The sequence below is a fragment of the Camelina sativa genome, chromosome 16 (assembly GCF_030686135.1).
Source record: "Camelina sativa cultivar CO46 ecotype springtype chromosome 16, ASM3068613v1".
Taxonomy (NCBI): domain Eukaryota; kingdom Viridiplantae; phylum Streptophyta; class Magnoliopsida; order Brassicales; family Brassicaceae; genus Camelina; species Camelina sativa.
The window spans coordinates 4,912,599-4,927,583 of NC_141895.1; the positions used below are offsets into that span (position 1 = coordinate 4,912,599).

Below are 14,985 nucleotides of genomic sequence, written 5' to 3' on the forward strand. Positions count from 1 at the left end.
ACGCTATCTTTTAAATAATCAAAGGTTAAGATTCTAAGTTCGGATCGATTATTACATCCATGGAATCTAGGGTTTGATAAACAAAAACAAATCTGATAGATAAAAATTAAAATCATCAAAATTGACGAAGAATAGTGGTTTGTGATAATGTCGATCGTGTGAGCAACATTTGGTTTACGAATTACGATCATGTTCTTTCTTCATGGACGACTACGTTCACCCAATATAATATAATTAGTAAAACGAAAAAAAATGATAAGTAAAATTGTTCTTTCTAGTCATTTTATCTCGTAACAATTTATTTGGCGCAGCGTTTAGACAAATAATTTATAAGTTTGTATCTCAAAAGTACCAATTTCAAAGGGATGCTCTTTCTCTTGCGTTGTCATCAAAGTTATATCGCACAGTACAATGGCAAAGGCTTTGTTCATTCTTTGCAGTGAATCACGAGACAACAAGTATGAGAAATTATCGTCAATATTGCACTTTGTCATGTCATACCTACAAATAATCAACAAAACTTGACCATTCTGCTGTTGTATCTCTTTATTACTCGAAGTCTCGAAACTTCAATAAGACATAACAAGATTTGTAACTACTTCAATTTATAACTATAAATTGTAAAAACAATGTGCCGAACAACAAAAGCTCACTGAGCCTTAATTTGTATTGGTAATATCCCTAACGAAAGCGTCGATTTTAGAAACAGACGAACCGCTTTCCGCAACAGCTCCTCGACTGATGTCACTGAGGTCACAAGCCCTTCTTCTCATCTCCTTCCCTTCTTCACTCTCTCTATCCATAAACCTCTTCACTACTTCCTTGATCTCCTCTCTCCCTATCAACAACTTCTCCTCCTTCCTCTCGATCCTCATTCCGACTCTCCAGTCCTCAACGATCATCTTTGCGTTCAGAAGCTGATCCCAAAACAACGGAAATGCCAGCATCGGTGTACCCGAATATATCCCTTCCAATGTTGAGTTAAACCCGCAATGCGTCCAAAACCCACCTACAGCTTTGTGACACAGCACACGCAGCTGATCGCACCAGCTCACCACTACCCCTGAGCTACCTTCAAAAGCCACCTTAAACTTCGACTCGCCCCCACGAGCCACCCAAAGGAACCGAACTCCACTCTCTCTCACTCCTTTCACTATCTCATCCATCTGAGCTTCAGAGACCGAAAGAAAACTCCCTTGAGATATATAAATCACAGAACCTTCCGGTTGCTCATCAAGCCACCGGATATATTCGGGATCACTACCCTCATTCCCAACGAATAGTTCTTCAAATGGTATTGAAGGACCGGTAGCATAAACCGGGATATCTAGCTTGGAGGTGAAAGCCTCAATGGCTTTAGGTTCAAGTTCACAAGCAGTAGTGAAGAGAAGACACTTAGCTCCCGGGAGCTCATCAAAACACAACTTAGCTTTCTTGAAGAGTAGGTGGCTGTAACCCTCAAATATCGGAGGCAAATCCCGTAGTTTTGTTTGAGATAAACCGGGGACATAATCAACAGTTTCATCTCCTTTAAATTATAGAACAAAACAAGATTCAAGAAGAAACCATATAAGTCTATAAAATGGAACTTTTAAAGCTAGATAGCTAATTCAGTGATGTTTACCTGATGGTTCGGTCAGAGCATGGCCGTGACTTACGAGTAGATCAGCGTGAAGAAAGAACGAGATAATCGTGGCCGACATGGTCCAGAGAGAAACCACCGGAATATTCCGTTTCGTACCGACACGTACTGCCCATATAACGTAAGTGTCGGCGATGATTGCACTAGGAGGCGGCGAGTTGAGTCGGTCAAGAAGCTTCTCGAACGGCTCCTCCAATCTTGTGTAGACGGCATCAATGAAGCCGATGAAGTCTTTGGCCCGGACGAGCTCGGAGGGGATGAGATTCGGGAGAGTGGCGAAGTGGATCCGGTCGGGTTTCTGGTCGGATCCGATGAACCCGAGCCATTCTTCAGTGATGACGAAAGTGACGTGGAGGTCAGGGTATCGACGGACGAGGCGTTTGCAGAGGTTCATCATTGGGTTGATGTGGCCTCGACCAGGATAAGGCATGGCGACCACGTGGCGGAATTGGTTTGGTGATGATTCAGTTGGATCCATCGGGTGCGAAGTGTATGACTCTGGTTCGTGTGAGTGAAGAGAGTATATATCTACGGTGGGACGAGTCATGTAACATAATAATAAAAAAAGGTGGTCAAATCTTTTGGTCCTTGGTGTGCCGTATACGGCGTGTGATCCTTTAAAGGCAAAAGCGATTACAAAATTCGATTTTTCTATCATTCGTCTCCTATAAAGGCAGACAAATTTTGTTTTGTGTGGAGGGTAAGATTTGGCTACCGAACGCCGATTCGGTATTAGTATAGTTTAGTGACTGTCTGGTCGGAGTGGTATATAACTGGTCGGACCGAGTTTTCCAAAAAAAAAAAAACAATAGTTAAAGACAAAATGAAAACACTATAATTGCTTTGATTTTAATTCTTCACTATAATCGTTTGTTTTGGGATATTATGGCGTCACTTTTACAATATTTAAATATCTAAACTAATGATTGTATCATTTTTTGTAAACTTTTATGTATAGATAAACAAAGCCAGTTTTTTTTTGTGTGTCGATAGAGCACACGGGATTTTTACTCGATCATGAAGAAGTGGAGTTGGACTCTAAAAGCATTTTCATCGTAAAGATCTGGATCTAATCTGGATCTAAACTGTTCAACCACTAAACTAATTTTATTCTTATTTATATTTATCTACTGTTTCAAGACCATCTCACTTATATAACCAATAAGGATGGTGTAATGCTTAATGATAGCTTCAAGGTGAATAAAAATATAAACAGATTCTGTTTTTTTAGAAAAAAACCAGTAAACTAGAAAATACAAACTCTAACTAGTTAAACTTAAATTTGTAAACCCAAGATTTATCACTTTTAAGATTTCAATTCAGCCCGGACTATGAAAAAGAGATTGTTCTCGGTCAAACTGATCGAACCTACCGGTTTGATCCGTTTTTTAAAACCTTGGTTTAACGAAGAAAAGTGTCAGACACTCAGACCCCAAAAAGAAATTGGATTCGTCCTTGTTTTAGTCCGGGTAGGCGGGTATAATAAACTCATCATGTCCAAACAATGGAGATGGTCCACTTGTCCAAACATTGTTTAAAAAGTGAAAGTCACCAATTACCAAATCCGAAGCCATAATTGTTAAACTGTTCTTTCTCAGACTAAACAAAGGCAAACACTAATAGTAATGGGCCTCTATATATATCTCGTCCCATCGATGGGTTTGCTGCATTATCTTTTTTCCTTTTTCTCTTTCAAACTCTAATTTGGAAAGGGGACCATGGTCGACGACTCTTTTTTTTTTTTTTTTTTTTTTTCTTTTTTGTCAAAAGGTCGACGACACTCAGATATAATTTCTTCAATGGTGTTGTGGTATGTCCTCCATAAGTACTCGTCCCGGACATGTTGTATCTGCATTCATGCATGTTTTTCTTTTTTTTTTTTTTTTTTTTTCTTTTTTTTTTTTTTTTTTAAAAAAAAATGCATGTTCAAATGATAAGATGAATTCAATTAAATTTAGTATTTACTAAATAAGAAAGAGTTTACAGTCTTTTTTTTTTTTTTTTTTAAATTTCGTCAGGCGATTTGTATTAAATTTTACATTAATACAAATCTTATTAAATACAAATTTGTATTAAATCTTACTAAATTAAATTTCGTCAGGCGATTTGTATTAGCTGATAATATATGTTTGCCAGCGATTTGTATTTTTTTATGGTCTAGGTAGGTACTTACCACATTCTGTCCAGAAGGCTTTTTACATTAAGAGTTTAGGTTCTCTAATATAATCACAAACTTAAGTTAATTATTAATTAACATGCTTGTTTCATGTAAACAATTTAATAATCGCTTATGTGAAAATATAATTTTGTTTCTTTACTTATAACTTCAGAGCCAGAATTCGTTAGCACACCAACGGGAAAGTTCGTTGAGGTGTGCATAAATTAAGTAAAGGCAACAATTTGGATTTCTTTGTAAAATCTTAACATTTTCTGCCACTGTAATCATATAATTTTGTCTAATCACCCTCTCAGCTTCTTGTTAAAATTAGCCTATGTTTGCCAAATAAGAAAATCAGTTCACACATGGCCAAGAAAATAAATTTGCGCACGTGCATGGAGCACATGCACGTCTACGTGTAATTAATTAGATGTATACATGCGTCTAACTTAATAATTTCTACTATACTATACAAATTAAGAGAGGGCTTTTCAACAAACTAACTAAAAAGTTGTTACGCGTAAAGTTAAAGATAGAGTATTATCTCAATAATTATATCATATACATTATATGATTATGACAGTTATAAGTTCTCTGGCTTGGTACGATCGTCAAAAACAAGTTAAAGGTATTTGAAAATATTAAATAATTGCAATTTGAAGAACATGATCGATTATTTTTAGTCATTAGATTCTTTCCCATGTCGACAGCGACGACAGGCAGTATTTTGATAATTTTGTTTCGACTACTGATCACATGAACACTAGCAATAGATAACATAATCAAATTCAACACCACCACCTCCTCTTTTTCTAATTTAATTTTGATAATTTAATTTTGGCGACTTTATGTTCTAACGTGTAGCTTATGATTAATCAAATCAAGTCGGTCGAATAAATCTATTGAGAGTCAAATCGTAAAGGTTGAATCATGTAGATTTCCCTTTTTGAATAAAATGTAGATTGCAACTTGAGCTTTTTATTATTACTTCGATTTCAACTTCAGTTTATCGCAAGTAGAAACAAAATCAACATTTTTAGTATATAGTAAAGTTAATTCTCGAAAAAGTATAGTGTTGTTTTTGCATGTGTAGGACTTTAATTAACATAAGTTTAATAAAGATATTTAATATCTGAGACTTTAGTCTATTCTTAAACTAATCCATAAAAACCATATTGTAAATTCCTCTTAATTTGAACGCGACAAAGTTTTGAGTCGGTTTGCTTGAGAAAAAAGTGTAGTTGGTACTTGGTAGAGCAATTTCTTGGAGACTTAAAATAAAATAAAATTTGGATTGGAATTAGATCTAATTTTCACTGTTCAAACGATGGGGAAAAGAAAAATTTGGAAGTGAGACACCAAATTAAGAGAAGAAAAAAAAAGGAAAAAAAAAAAAACAGATCTCTAATCCTAAAGCTTCTCTAACTACATCTCATCACCATCACATGCATGCATTTAACCTTTTGACTTATACTACTTTCCTTACACGAAACCTGTTCCCATATTCTCTTTTTCAACATAGCCAAGAAGTAAACTTGTCGAAACTTCACTGAGTTTTTAAACCAAAGAAAATAAATAAACTAAGTCCAAAGAGATTCTTGCTTAAGAGGGTCTTGCATTTGCATTTGCATCTGCATTTGCATTATGCTGCTTGGAGATGCAAAGTTAGAGTTGAACTGCCCAGAAGACATGGCATAACCTAAGTTGTTATTGTTGTTGTTGTTGTTGTTGTTGCTGCAGTTATTGATGTTGTTGTTGTTGTTGTTGTTGTTGTTGTTGTTGTTTTGTAGCAAGAGAGCCTTGTGGTCTTGGTCTAGTTCAAGAACTTGATGATGAGACTGTAAGGTTGGCTCATTTTGCATCTGAATGCAAAGAATCTCGGCTTGAGCTACTGCTAGTTGCATCTGAAGCTGCGAGACTTGGTTTTGTAAGTAGGAGATTGCTCCTACGCATCCGTATACAGGATCTCTAACTCGTGCGTTTGCTTCGAAAACCAGACTATTCACCGCGTCAGCTCTTTGATGAACCGGTAGCTCCTGTAAAATTTATTTAAACCATGTAACCATTTTATATCTATATAACATTCTAGGTAGCATATATTAATTCATATATGTTTATATAGTTTTTTTCAAGCATAATTAATTAACCAACCAGTTCAGAATAATATCAAAGTTAATAAGGGTTGTTGGAGTAAAATATGTTTATATGTATCAAAGAAGTGTGGTATTTGACCAAACACACACTGAATGTATTGGAAGAGAAAGGGGACAACTAAAGAAGCATATGCAAAATGTTTAAAGCTTTCAACGAAACAAGATAACCGAAATTCATTTTCAAAAAAAAAAAAAACAAGATAACCGAAATAGAATATAGTTATGGGGAAATGGGAAAGAGATGAACCTGCAACATTTTGCTAACGTTACTTGCTCCGAAGACCTTATGAACAATGGCAAATTTGTGAGGATCGTCAGGAGGAAAATAAGGAGCAAAGATGCAATCTTTTGCACAGCGTCGTCGAAGAAGCTTACACGAAGCACATGGCGATGATCCCGGACCGGCCATATTCTACTATGATCAGGATCACACCAATAACAGGAGTTGGAATTCTTACAATTTACTAAGTATGGAGTTCTCTTGTACTTTGAGAATAGCGAAGGAAGAAAGAAAAGCTTAGAGTTAAAGGGAGAGAGTGGTGAGAGGTGTGTATTTATAATAGGTTTTTGAAGGCTTTTCTTCTAGAGAGAGCGAGGTTGGTGTTCACATGTGTTCATTTAATTCTAACTTAATTTTTTTTTTTTTTAACGTCTTAACTTAAATGGTATATATATTTGTATTTAACTTGAATATGAAAACACTACCTATATATATCCCTATAGTTTTCATATTCTTCTTACGACAAGTTATATTGTATTTCCTTTTAGCCATAAAATTCCTCTAATATGTTCTGTAACTATCTTATATTATTGCTTTTCTCGTTACAATTACATTAACTTGTTATTTTTAATGTTAAACAATTTAAGGTTTTCAATATATATAATCCCTAATTCATCTAGTTCTATAATATTTATTTCTTTATTACTCCGATCCGTATGTTTCATAACAAGTGATGTTTAAATAAAAAGAATGTTTTGTTTCATTTTATATGATTTTTTTCATTCTTTATAACATTTTAAACATCACTTATTCTATTGTTTATAACATTTTGAATTCTGCAGTTTGTTTTTCTAATTGGTTAAATTTTTTAATGATAGTTAACAAGTAGTAATATTTCAAAATAGAGAAAATTGAAAATTAAATAAAGTTTTAATTTATGTGCCGAAACTTTAAACATCATATAAAATAAAAGTGAAAGAGTATATCTTACCTAATTTGGTGTCTAAAAACTCAAAAAGCTCAGTAATTAATTGATTATTAGTTCACTATATACCGTCGACAGTTTTATTTTCTTTTTTCTTTTTTTTTTTGGCAGCATACCGTCGAGAAATTAATCACGAATTTTTTTGTACAGCGTCATAACAGTGTATAGATCCTTAATTCAGACTATATAAGATGGACGTGTACACATTAACGGCTCAGAAAAGACGTTGGCAATGACGTTTCTGACCTTAAGAATGAAGATTTTAACATGGTAAAACTAAACTATAAGAAAAAAAAAGATATGTAGAAGTGAGCACCGCAAAGGCGCGTGATAGGTTGGCGTCCGATGCATAATGAGAAGTTTCCCCACGTTGTCCTTTGACTCTTCTCTTCTTTCTTTAACACACACGACAGTCGTACCATTACTAACCTCTCTTATCTTTCTTTATTTATTTGTATTCTAGTCTCTCGATATCTTAATCTTCTCTCTTTTTTAAATTACAAAAGTCGAGGAGAGTGAGATGGGTGGTCTAAACATATTTATTAGATTGTGTAATTAGAAACTTTGGACAACACGAAAAAAAATAACGCAAATGATTTTACAAATTCAAAATGATCTTGTATGTTTACACAAGATCTCACTTGATGATCTTACAAACTCGAGAATCGCTTGCTTAAGGAAGTGAGAGAGAGCATAACAACAGAATTTGTTCCAACTTTCTAACAACTTGGTTCATGCTCAACTGTATATTGAACGATCTCCAAGGCTCCAAACCAGTTGGTTTCAAATCGTGGTTCTACTTGACTAAGATCACCATTGAACCAGCTCATTGTTGAGAGCTTGATTAAAACACCTTCTTCACAACATCTAATTGAGATATCTCAACCAACATCATCATGACAAATATTCTATACTTTATATTCGTCGTTGAAAAAAAGTCTTAGGATTTATAAGTTTAAGTTACTATTTGCACAATAAAAAATAATTCATAGAGACTACCAAGAAATCACCTCAAATATATATCTATTTTTCTTATTCACGCTTTAAGAATTTTTCCAATTGTTTTTTCGAATTTACAATACTAACAATAAAGCTAAATTAAAAACCACTAATACCATACATTATATAGGTTTTCTTTTAATTTTGTCACTAAATTATGCTGACTTGATATTATATTTAGGCCGGAAGTGAGAAGAACAACTAAAATATGTATAGGATATGCGTCAATCCACTAATTACCAGTTAACACTATTAAAAATCACAATTGGTCATATTACATGCTTTGAATACAAAAATTCAAATGGCGGCCTATATTTGACTTTTCCTAACACAAAAAGAAAAACGAAACAAAAATGTTGGTTAGGCAATTACTTAATAAAATAAAATAAAAATGAAAAGAAAAAGAAATAAACGTAGGAGAGAGAGAGAGAGTGGGTAATGTTAGGATAATACACTATGGAAGTGAGAATGACGTGAAACCCTAATTAGGACCGAGACTCCTTTAGAAATGGCCTCCAACGTGAATGTTTGTTGCCTTGAAAGACATTCACATCAAAACTTCAACCAATCTCTCCTTCACACACACTTCCTTATTAATTAATACATACTCTCACACTATTTTAATCTTTTGTAAAGTGATTATGAGAATAATAATGTTGGGAGCTAGGCCCGAGTTTTTATGGGAAGACATTGATTAATTAAGAACTTTGGGATAGTTATCATTATATTTTCTCTCCCGATTAAAAGAAACATATTAAAAAGTCGGGACAGAATCTCTACGAAGCATCTTAGGTCAGCGACTTCGATGCGTAAAAAGCAACATTTGTTTTTATCGGATTACGGAGAGCCAAAATTTAAAAATTCACAAACTCTTATCTTTGGTGATGAATCTTGTCTTATTTAACTAAAACCAAAGTAAGACAAAAACCATGGTAAACGCCTCAATTCTTTAACTTAAAGAAGATATCAGACTAATGGTTTTTTCTTGGCACCACAAAATCACATTAATGTTTATCTAGCATTAACGAATGAGTGTGGTTTCACACATTTCTAGTAAAACATAGGTTTTTTGCACAATAGCTAGCAGTCAAAAAGTTGTCTTGCTTTTACCATTGGCTTGAAAACAAGATTAAATGTCTCCACATAAATACACCAAGTAGAGAAGTCTTTATTTATAAGGTTAATTGTAGCTAGATTTATCAATTTAGATTGATGTACATGTAGAAAGTAAGATTTTATAGAGAGAATAAAATTTCAGAATATATAAGTGATGGATAATAAAAGTTGTGAAAAGTGTGAGTAACTACAAATTTTGAATTTCGTTAAAACATACAATGAATGACATAGTTAATGGATGTTAAGTTTAGAGAGGTATGATAAAATACTAAGGGAGATGATGGACTAATAATTAATCCATTAAAAATCCACAATAAGACAGACGTTGAACATCGTTTTGAACAACCTAAATAACCTAATTAACGTCCAAAAGTTATAGTCTTGTAGATGTAGTTTCTTTTACACAGTATTCAAAGACCTAACCTTTTTGAATCCAAGAAGAACAAGTATTTGTGCACTTTTTCTTCGATTTTCTAGCCAAGCCCCATATGACTTCTGTCTATCTACGTACCAAAAACATTAAGACCTTTGTCAAGAGAAATAACAAATTAGACTGTGTTGATTAAATATTCTACAATTTAAATCTTGTTGTTGTTTGAAACGGCATTTTAACGTTGTGGTTAGATGCTCTTTAATAGTATCCTTGTAAATATACCTGTTCACTTATCTTTTATGTTCTGAGGTATATAAAACGATACATAGAAATATAGGCATCAAATAATAGTTTCAACGTTTAATCTAAATTGATAAACTGAATCTTTAAATTTGAGTTAAAACACAAAATATTCGGCTGATGCTATTCATTTTCATCAACAAAAGAAAATTCAATTTTGGTTAGAGCAAATACAAACTAACCATTTTCTTATAATAGCAACTAGGTTTTACCCCGTAGTACACCACGAGTCTATTATTTTGTTGATATGATACTGTAATTTTTTAGTGGTGCTTTCGATGGTGAACTGAATCTATATATATATACTGTTAACGGTTGTAGATAGGTTTTGTATAAACTCTTGATTCGCAAATTGAGAATATACATTTTATGATTTGGTTAGTTATGATTTAGGAATGAATGATATGACATATTCCTATTTTGATTCTCAACTGATATTATTGGATTAATAGTGTACATTTAAAGCTAATAAGAACTTAGCAAATATATAATCGTTTATTAAATGCAAATTATATATTTCCTAAGATGTATTCATCTTGAATTAGTTTCTATATTATAAGGATGTGATTACAGAATTTGTGTTATCAATTCTTTTTGTCAAACTCAGCCCTAAAAACTTGGCATGTAAATTAGATCTTTCCTAAGATACAATGGACATTAATTGGATGTAAATAAGTACGCTATGAATTATAAACCGGCCCAAAATATTCGGTAATCTTAAGGAGTATCCGGATAATTGAATCGGTTATAATTTTAGTTAAAAATCTGACATGAAGTTGGCAAAAAGCCAAAAAGTGATGGCACCCTATTGTACTTTAAAAATGTATTTCGAGCTCTATATGTGGATATACTCGTTTGGTTATAAATATCCTAAAAAAAATTTTAAACGATATATCTGTTTATAAAAATTTAAATCACATCATATACTGAAAAATCTAAAATTTTATTAACTTTATTTATTAAATAGTAATTAAAATAATTAAATATAAGATTAAATAAAAGTGCAAGGAGAATTATATTTTAATCTAACTTATTGATTTAAATTAGGTAGATAGTTTTTAGGAAATTAATAATATCAAATAAAGAAATGATTGTGTTTGGTTGCAATGATTGTAGAGAATTTAATTGAGACTTGTTTGGATACAAAGATAAGAGAGGATGATACAAAAATGTACTTCAAAAATGTTAAAGATAAATATTTTTTTATTTTACAATAGAGTTAAAAAAAATTGAGTTTTTTCCGCTCAAAAAATTCTTGTTTATTTTTCATATAAATCTAAAACACATGTTAATCAAAGTATACGTAACACGTGTACAATAGCCAATACTATAATATATGAGAATTGATATGTAGACTTAACTAACATGACGATTTGTCGATCACTAAACTATCATGGTTGGTTCACATATTCTGTAGTTCTCATTTCTCAAACACATATGTTTACCATATTTATATAGTTTTGTGTTTATATACGTATTATACGAGTATAAATCATCAACAATATTACTCATACTTAATGAGGAGATCGAAGATACATGCATCACTTTCTAACTACTGATATTGGAGGGATTAAGTAAGAGTCCATTGTGTGAGTATAATTAAAAAACAACATAAATCCAGAGGAAATTAATGCAAGACCCACAAAACGAGATCCGACACAAGGCTAATTAGAAAACCCTAATTAATGTCTGAAGAGATTCTTAAAATAAATGGGGTTTTGATCAAAAGGCTCAAGAAAAGTTTCAACCATCACATTAAATGAATTCCACATGAGTCCAAGCTTTCTAACCACTGTTTCCCAAGTGAAACTCCTCTCTTTTACTCTCATAGCTTATTTATCTTTCACTAATCAATTTACTTCTTTACATTTTTGTTTAGAAGAAAATATATATTAATATCAAAATATTGTAGTTGTCCCTTATATATATAAACTTTGCGATTGCTAGATTATATACGTCCAACAAAATTTTATCTCCAACCTATATTGATCACTATCTTAATTTCAAGAATCTAAACTTTTTAGTTAAAATAGAAAATATCATCTACCAAGAAAAACATACTCCATAAACCTAGAAACGATAGTGTTAGAAAGTGGTTATGATTCTTAATAATATATCAAATTCATGTGGTGCATCTAAGGAATGTTTTTAACCCCAAAATAGCGGGGACATGCATGAAAAAACCATTTGACTAGTTTGTGACCATCGCCCACAATAATCTCTACAAACATATTCGCTTGATAGCATAATTTTGTATATATTAATTAATGAGTAGTTTTATTCACAAAAATTTATCAACTTGGATGTGTTAGGCCCCCACAATTAATGTATGATGCATCAGATTTCTCTAGAATTGTCTTCTAGCCCCTCCAAATTGATATCAACTTTTATTAAAAAATAGCATGCATCTCAAGATTTGCCAACATATTTGAACTAATCTAAAAGTGGTTCAAAAACTAAGTGCCCAAATCACAATCAACCCCTAGATAAGGCTACGTACAAGACCAACAGTTAACAAAATTATTTTTTGCTGTTAAAATGTCAAATTCTTAATCAGTAAAATGAAGGATTATATAAAATAATATTACACTTATGATCAACATATATTTTCTAATGAATGATTGCTTTGTGACAAAACTTCAATATCCTTGCCATCAATGGATGAATTTGTTTAACTGAATTTTCAGTGTTTATATATATATATATATATATATATATATATATATATATATATATATATATTTTTTTTTTTTTCTTTTGTCTAAGTTTTCATGGTAACTTTTGAAGTGTCATAACTCAGATATGATTTTGCTTTTATTTAGAGATAGTAAAGATATATAAAATTTCTTATTTTTGGAAAACTAAAATCTAAAATTAAAATACCTAACTTGGTATTTCTACTTATTTAACCCACAACAATTTGAAACTATTCAAAGTCCGAATGGAAATATAATTTGAGCTTACGTACGATCATAAAATCTGTACGTATCGGTACATATATTTAGTGGAAGAGTATTTCCTGCATTATTGCATACTACTAACTAAAAGGAAAATATAGAAAATAAAAAGGACTAAGCTAACAGGACCACTCGAGAGGAGGAATAAATAGTTTAGCTGGGTGCTAATGGAGAGATATATTTTAGAATTAGAACTGTCACATTGGGAAGTGGTTCGTCTTGCTAACGTATTATAGATTCATTCATAAGAAAGAAGAACTAAATAATTCTCTAAATTACTTTAATTAATTAAAATTGAAAATGAGAACAAACTAAAAGAAAGAAGAGAGAAGAGAACAGACATCTTTGAGCACCTCGGAGAAAAATAAGCATGTGAGACTCGATGCACATCATTAAATGCTTCGAGATGACATGGAAGATTCGGTTCTCGGTATTTGCTCTTTTGTTTCTATTTTACAGCATTTTCTTACTTATAAAAGAAAAAATTAAAATCTTTGGAAACGGTGGGGGAGACAAGAAGCAATGTTTGACTGAGTTCAGTAAATTTTTATTAAAGTCTCTTATGTATTGTTGAAGAGGTGGGAAATAAAAAGTACCTGAGGGTTTGTTTTTTTTTTGCTTAAAGTTTAGTTGAGTGAGTGAAAGAGATGAGTTTCTGTTTTTGTCGGGAAATAAATAAAAGTCTGTGTTTGTGTAACTGTAAGATTCTGTAAGAAACAAAAAGAAGCAATCTTAATTACATCAGAGAGTTTCGTGCTAATCCGTGGACTTGGACTCTAGCTCTCTGCCGCCTCACTCATCTTCCAACTATTAGTTCAATTTTATCTTTCTGTCAGTAAAAGTTATATTTTTCAAAAATAACTAATAAAGGTAATAATTGGCAATACAAAAATGGATATAATTAAAAGATCCACATAGAAATGGTGGTTATTAGGGCTGGACGTTCGGATATTAGATCAGATTCAGTTTGGATTTTTCGGATTCAGTTTGGATTTTTCGGATTTTAGATTTTTTGAATATTAACTCTAACATCCATTCAGGTATTTATAAAATTTGGATCAGTTTCAGTTCAGATAATTCAGATTTTGGATATGATTGTCGATAAACAAAATTAAATTAAAAGTTATTAGACAATGTTTTATTCGAATATTTTTTAATCTTATTGTACCCAAATAACCATACTAATGGAGTATTAAAAAAAAATAGAACCAGACAAATACATAAAAGATATAAGGCATATCTATCGGAATATAACTATTTCTTATATGTTCGGTTATATTCGGATATCTATTAGATATTGGTTCCGATCGGATAATAAGGAATATCCAAAATAATGAAAACCAAGAATCGATCGGTTATTTCTTTATTATCGGTTCGGTTTTAATCCCCTTATTTTTTGGTTCGGATACGGTTCAGATTTTTGGATTTGGATTTTATGTCCAGGCCTAGTGGATACGTAAGAAAACCCTTTAATAAAAATAAAATAAATGGTGGATACATAAGATATGGAAAGAGTTACTTATTAATTATAAAATTAGTATATAGTATATATAACAAACTTTGTCAAATTATTCAATTGTTCTTCTTTTAATTTGTATTTACAAGAGAAGATGCAAATTAGTATATTAGTCTATAACAAAGCTTCGTCAAATTATTCAATTGTTCTTCTTTTAATCTGTATTCACAGTTTAAAATTTTGCCAATCTAAACCTAATTTTTAGACTTTCTCGATTTTTAAATTAATTTTTTTTTTTAAATACCTAAAATTTTACCTCAGATTCAGAGTGGTCAAACTGAACCATCCATTGTCATTTCTTATATTTTCAGCATCATAATTTTTTGTATTGGGGAAAACGTATTTATTATAATAAGATTATCATAATAATTTTTTGTACAAAATGATAGTTAAGGTAAATAACATGTATTGTATATGTTATCTTCTTCCCTAATTGAAATTAACGTTTCTTCCTTTTCATAATTTCATATTTCATATTTCATATCAACTAGGTAATTAGGGAATATATGAAATTATGAATACATGTAGGGAATATATGTAGTTGATATGAAATTACCTAGTTGATA

The 14,985-nt window shown here is 31.7% G+C and overlaps 2 protein-coding genes across 2 annotated transcripts; both read right to left on the reverse strand.

Moving 5' to 3' along the window:
- Positions 1–528: 528 nt before the first annotated feature.
- LOC104749875 (UDP-glycosyltransferase 87A2) lies at positions 529–2,288 on the reverse strand. The gene is made up of 2 exons (XM_010471587.3): positions 1,625–2,288; positions 529–1,528 (listed from the first exon to the last, which is right to left on the reverse strand). Exons 1-2 carry the CDS (start codon positions 2,187–2,189, stop codon positions 660–662), a joined length of 1,434 nt encoding a protein of 477 aa, XP_010469889.2. The 5' UTR covers positions 2,190–2,288; the 3' UTR covers positions 529–659.
- Positions 2,289–5,072: 2,784 nt separating this feature from the next.
- On the reverse strand, positions 5,073–6,478 carry LOC104749876 (LOB domain-containing protein 12-like). The gene is made up of 2 exons (XM_010471588.3): positions 6,201–6,478; positions 5,073–5,836 (listed from the first exon to the last, which is right to left on the reverse strand). The coding sequence occupies exons 1-2, from the start codon at positions 6,360–6,362 to the stop codon at positions 5,381–5,383; spliced, it is 618 nt and encodes a 205-aa protein (XP_010469890.2). The 5' UTR covers positions 6,363–6,478; the 3' UTR covers positions 5,073–5,380.
- Between the last annotated feature and the right edge of the window lie 8,507 nt (positions 6,479–14,985).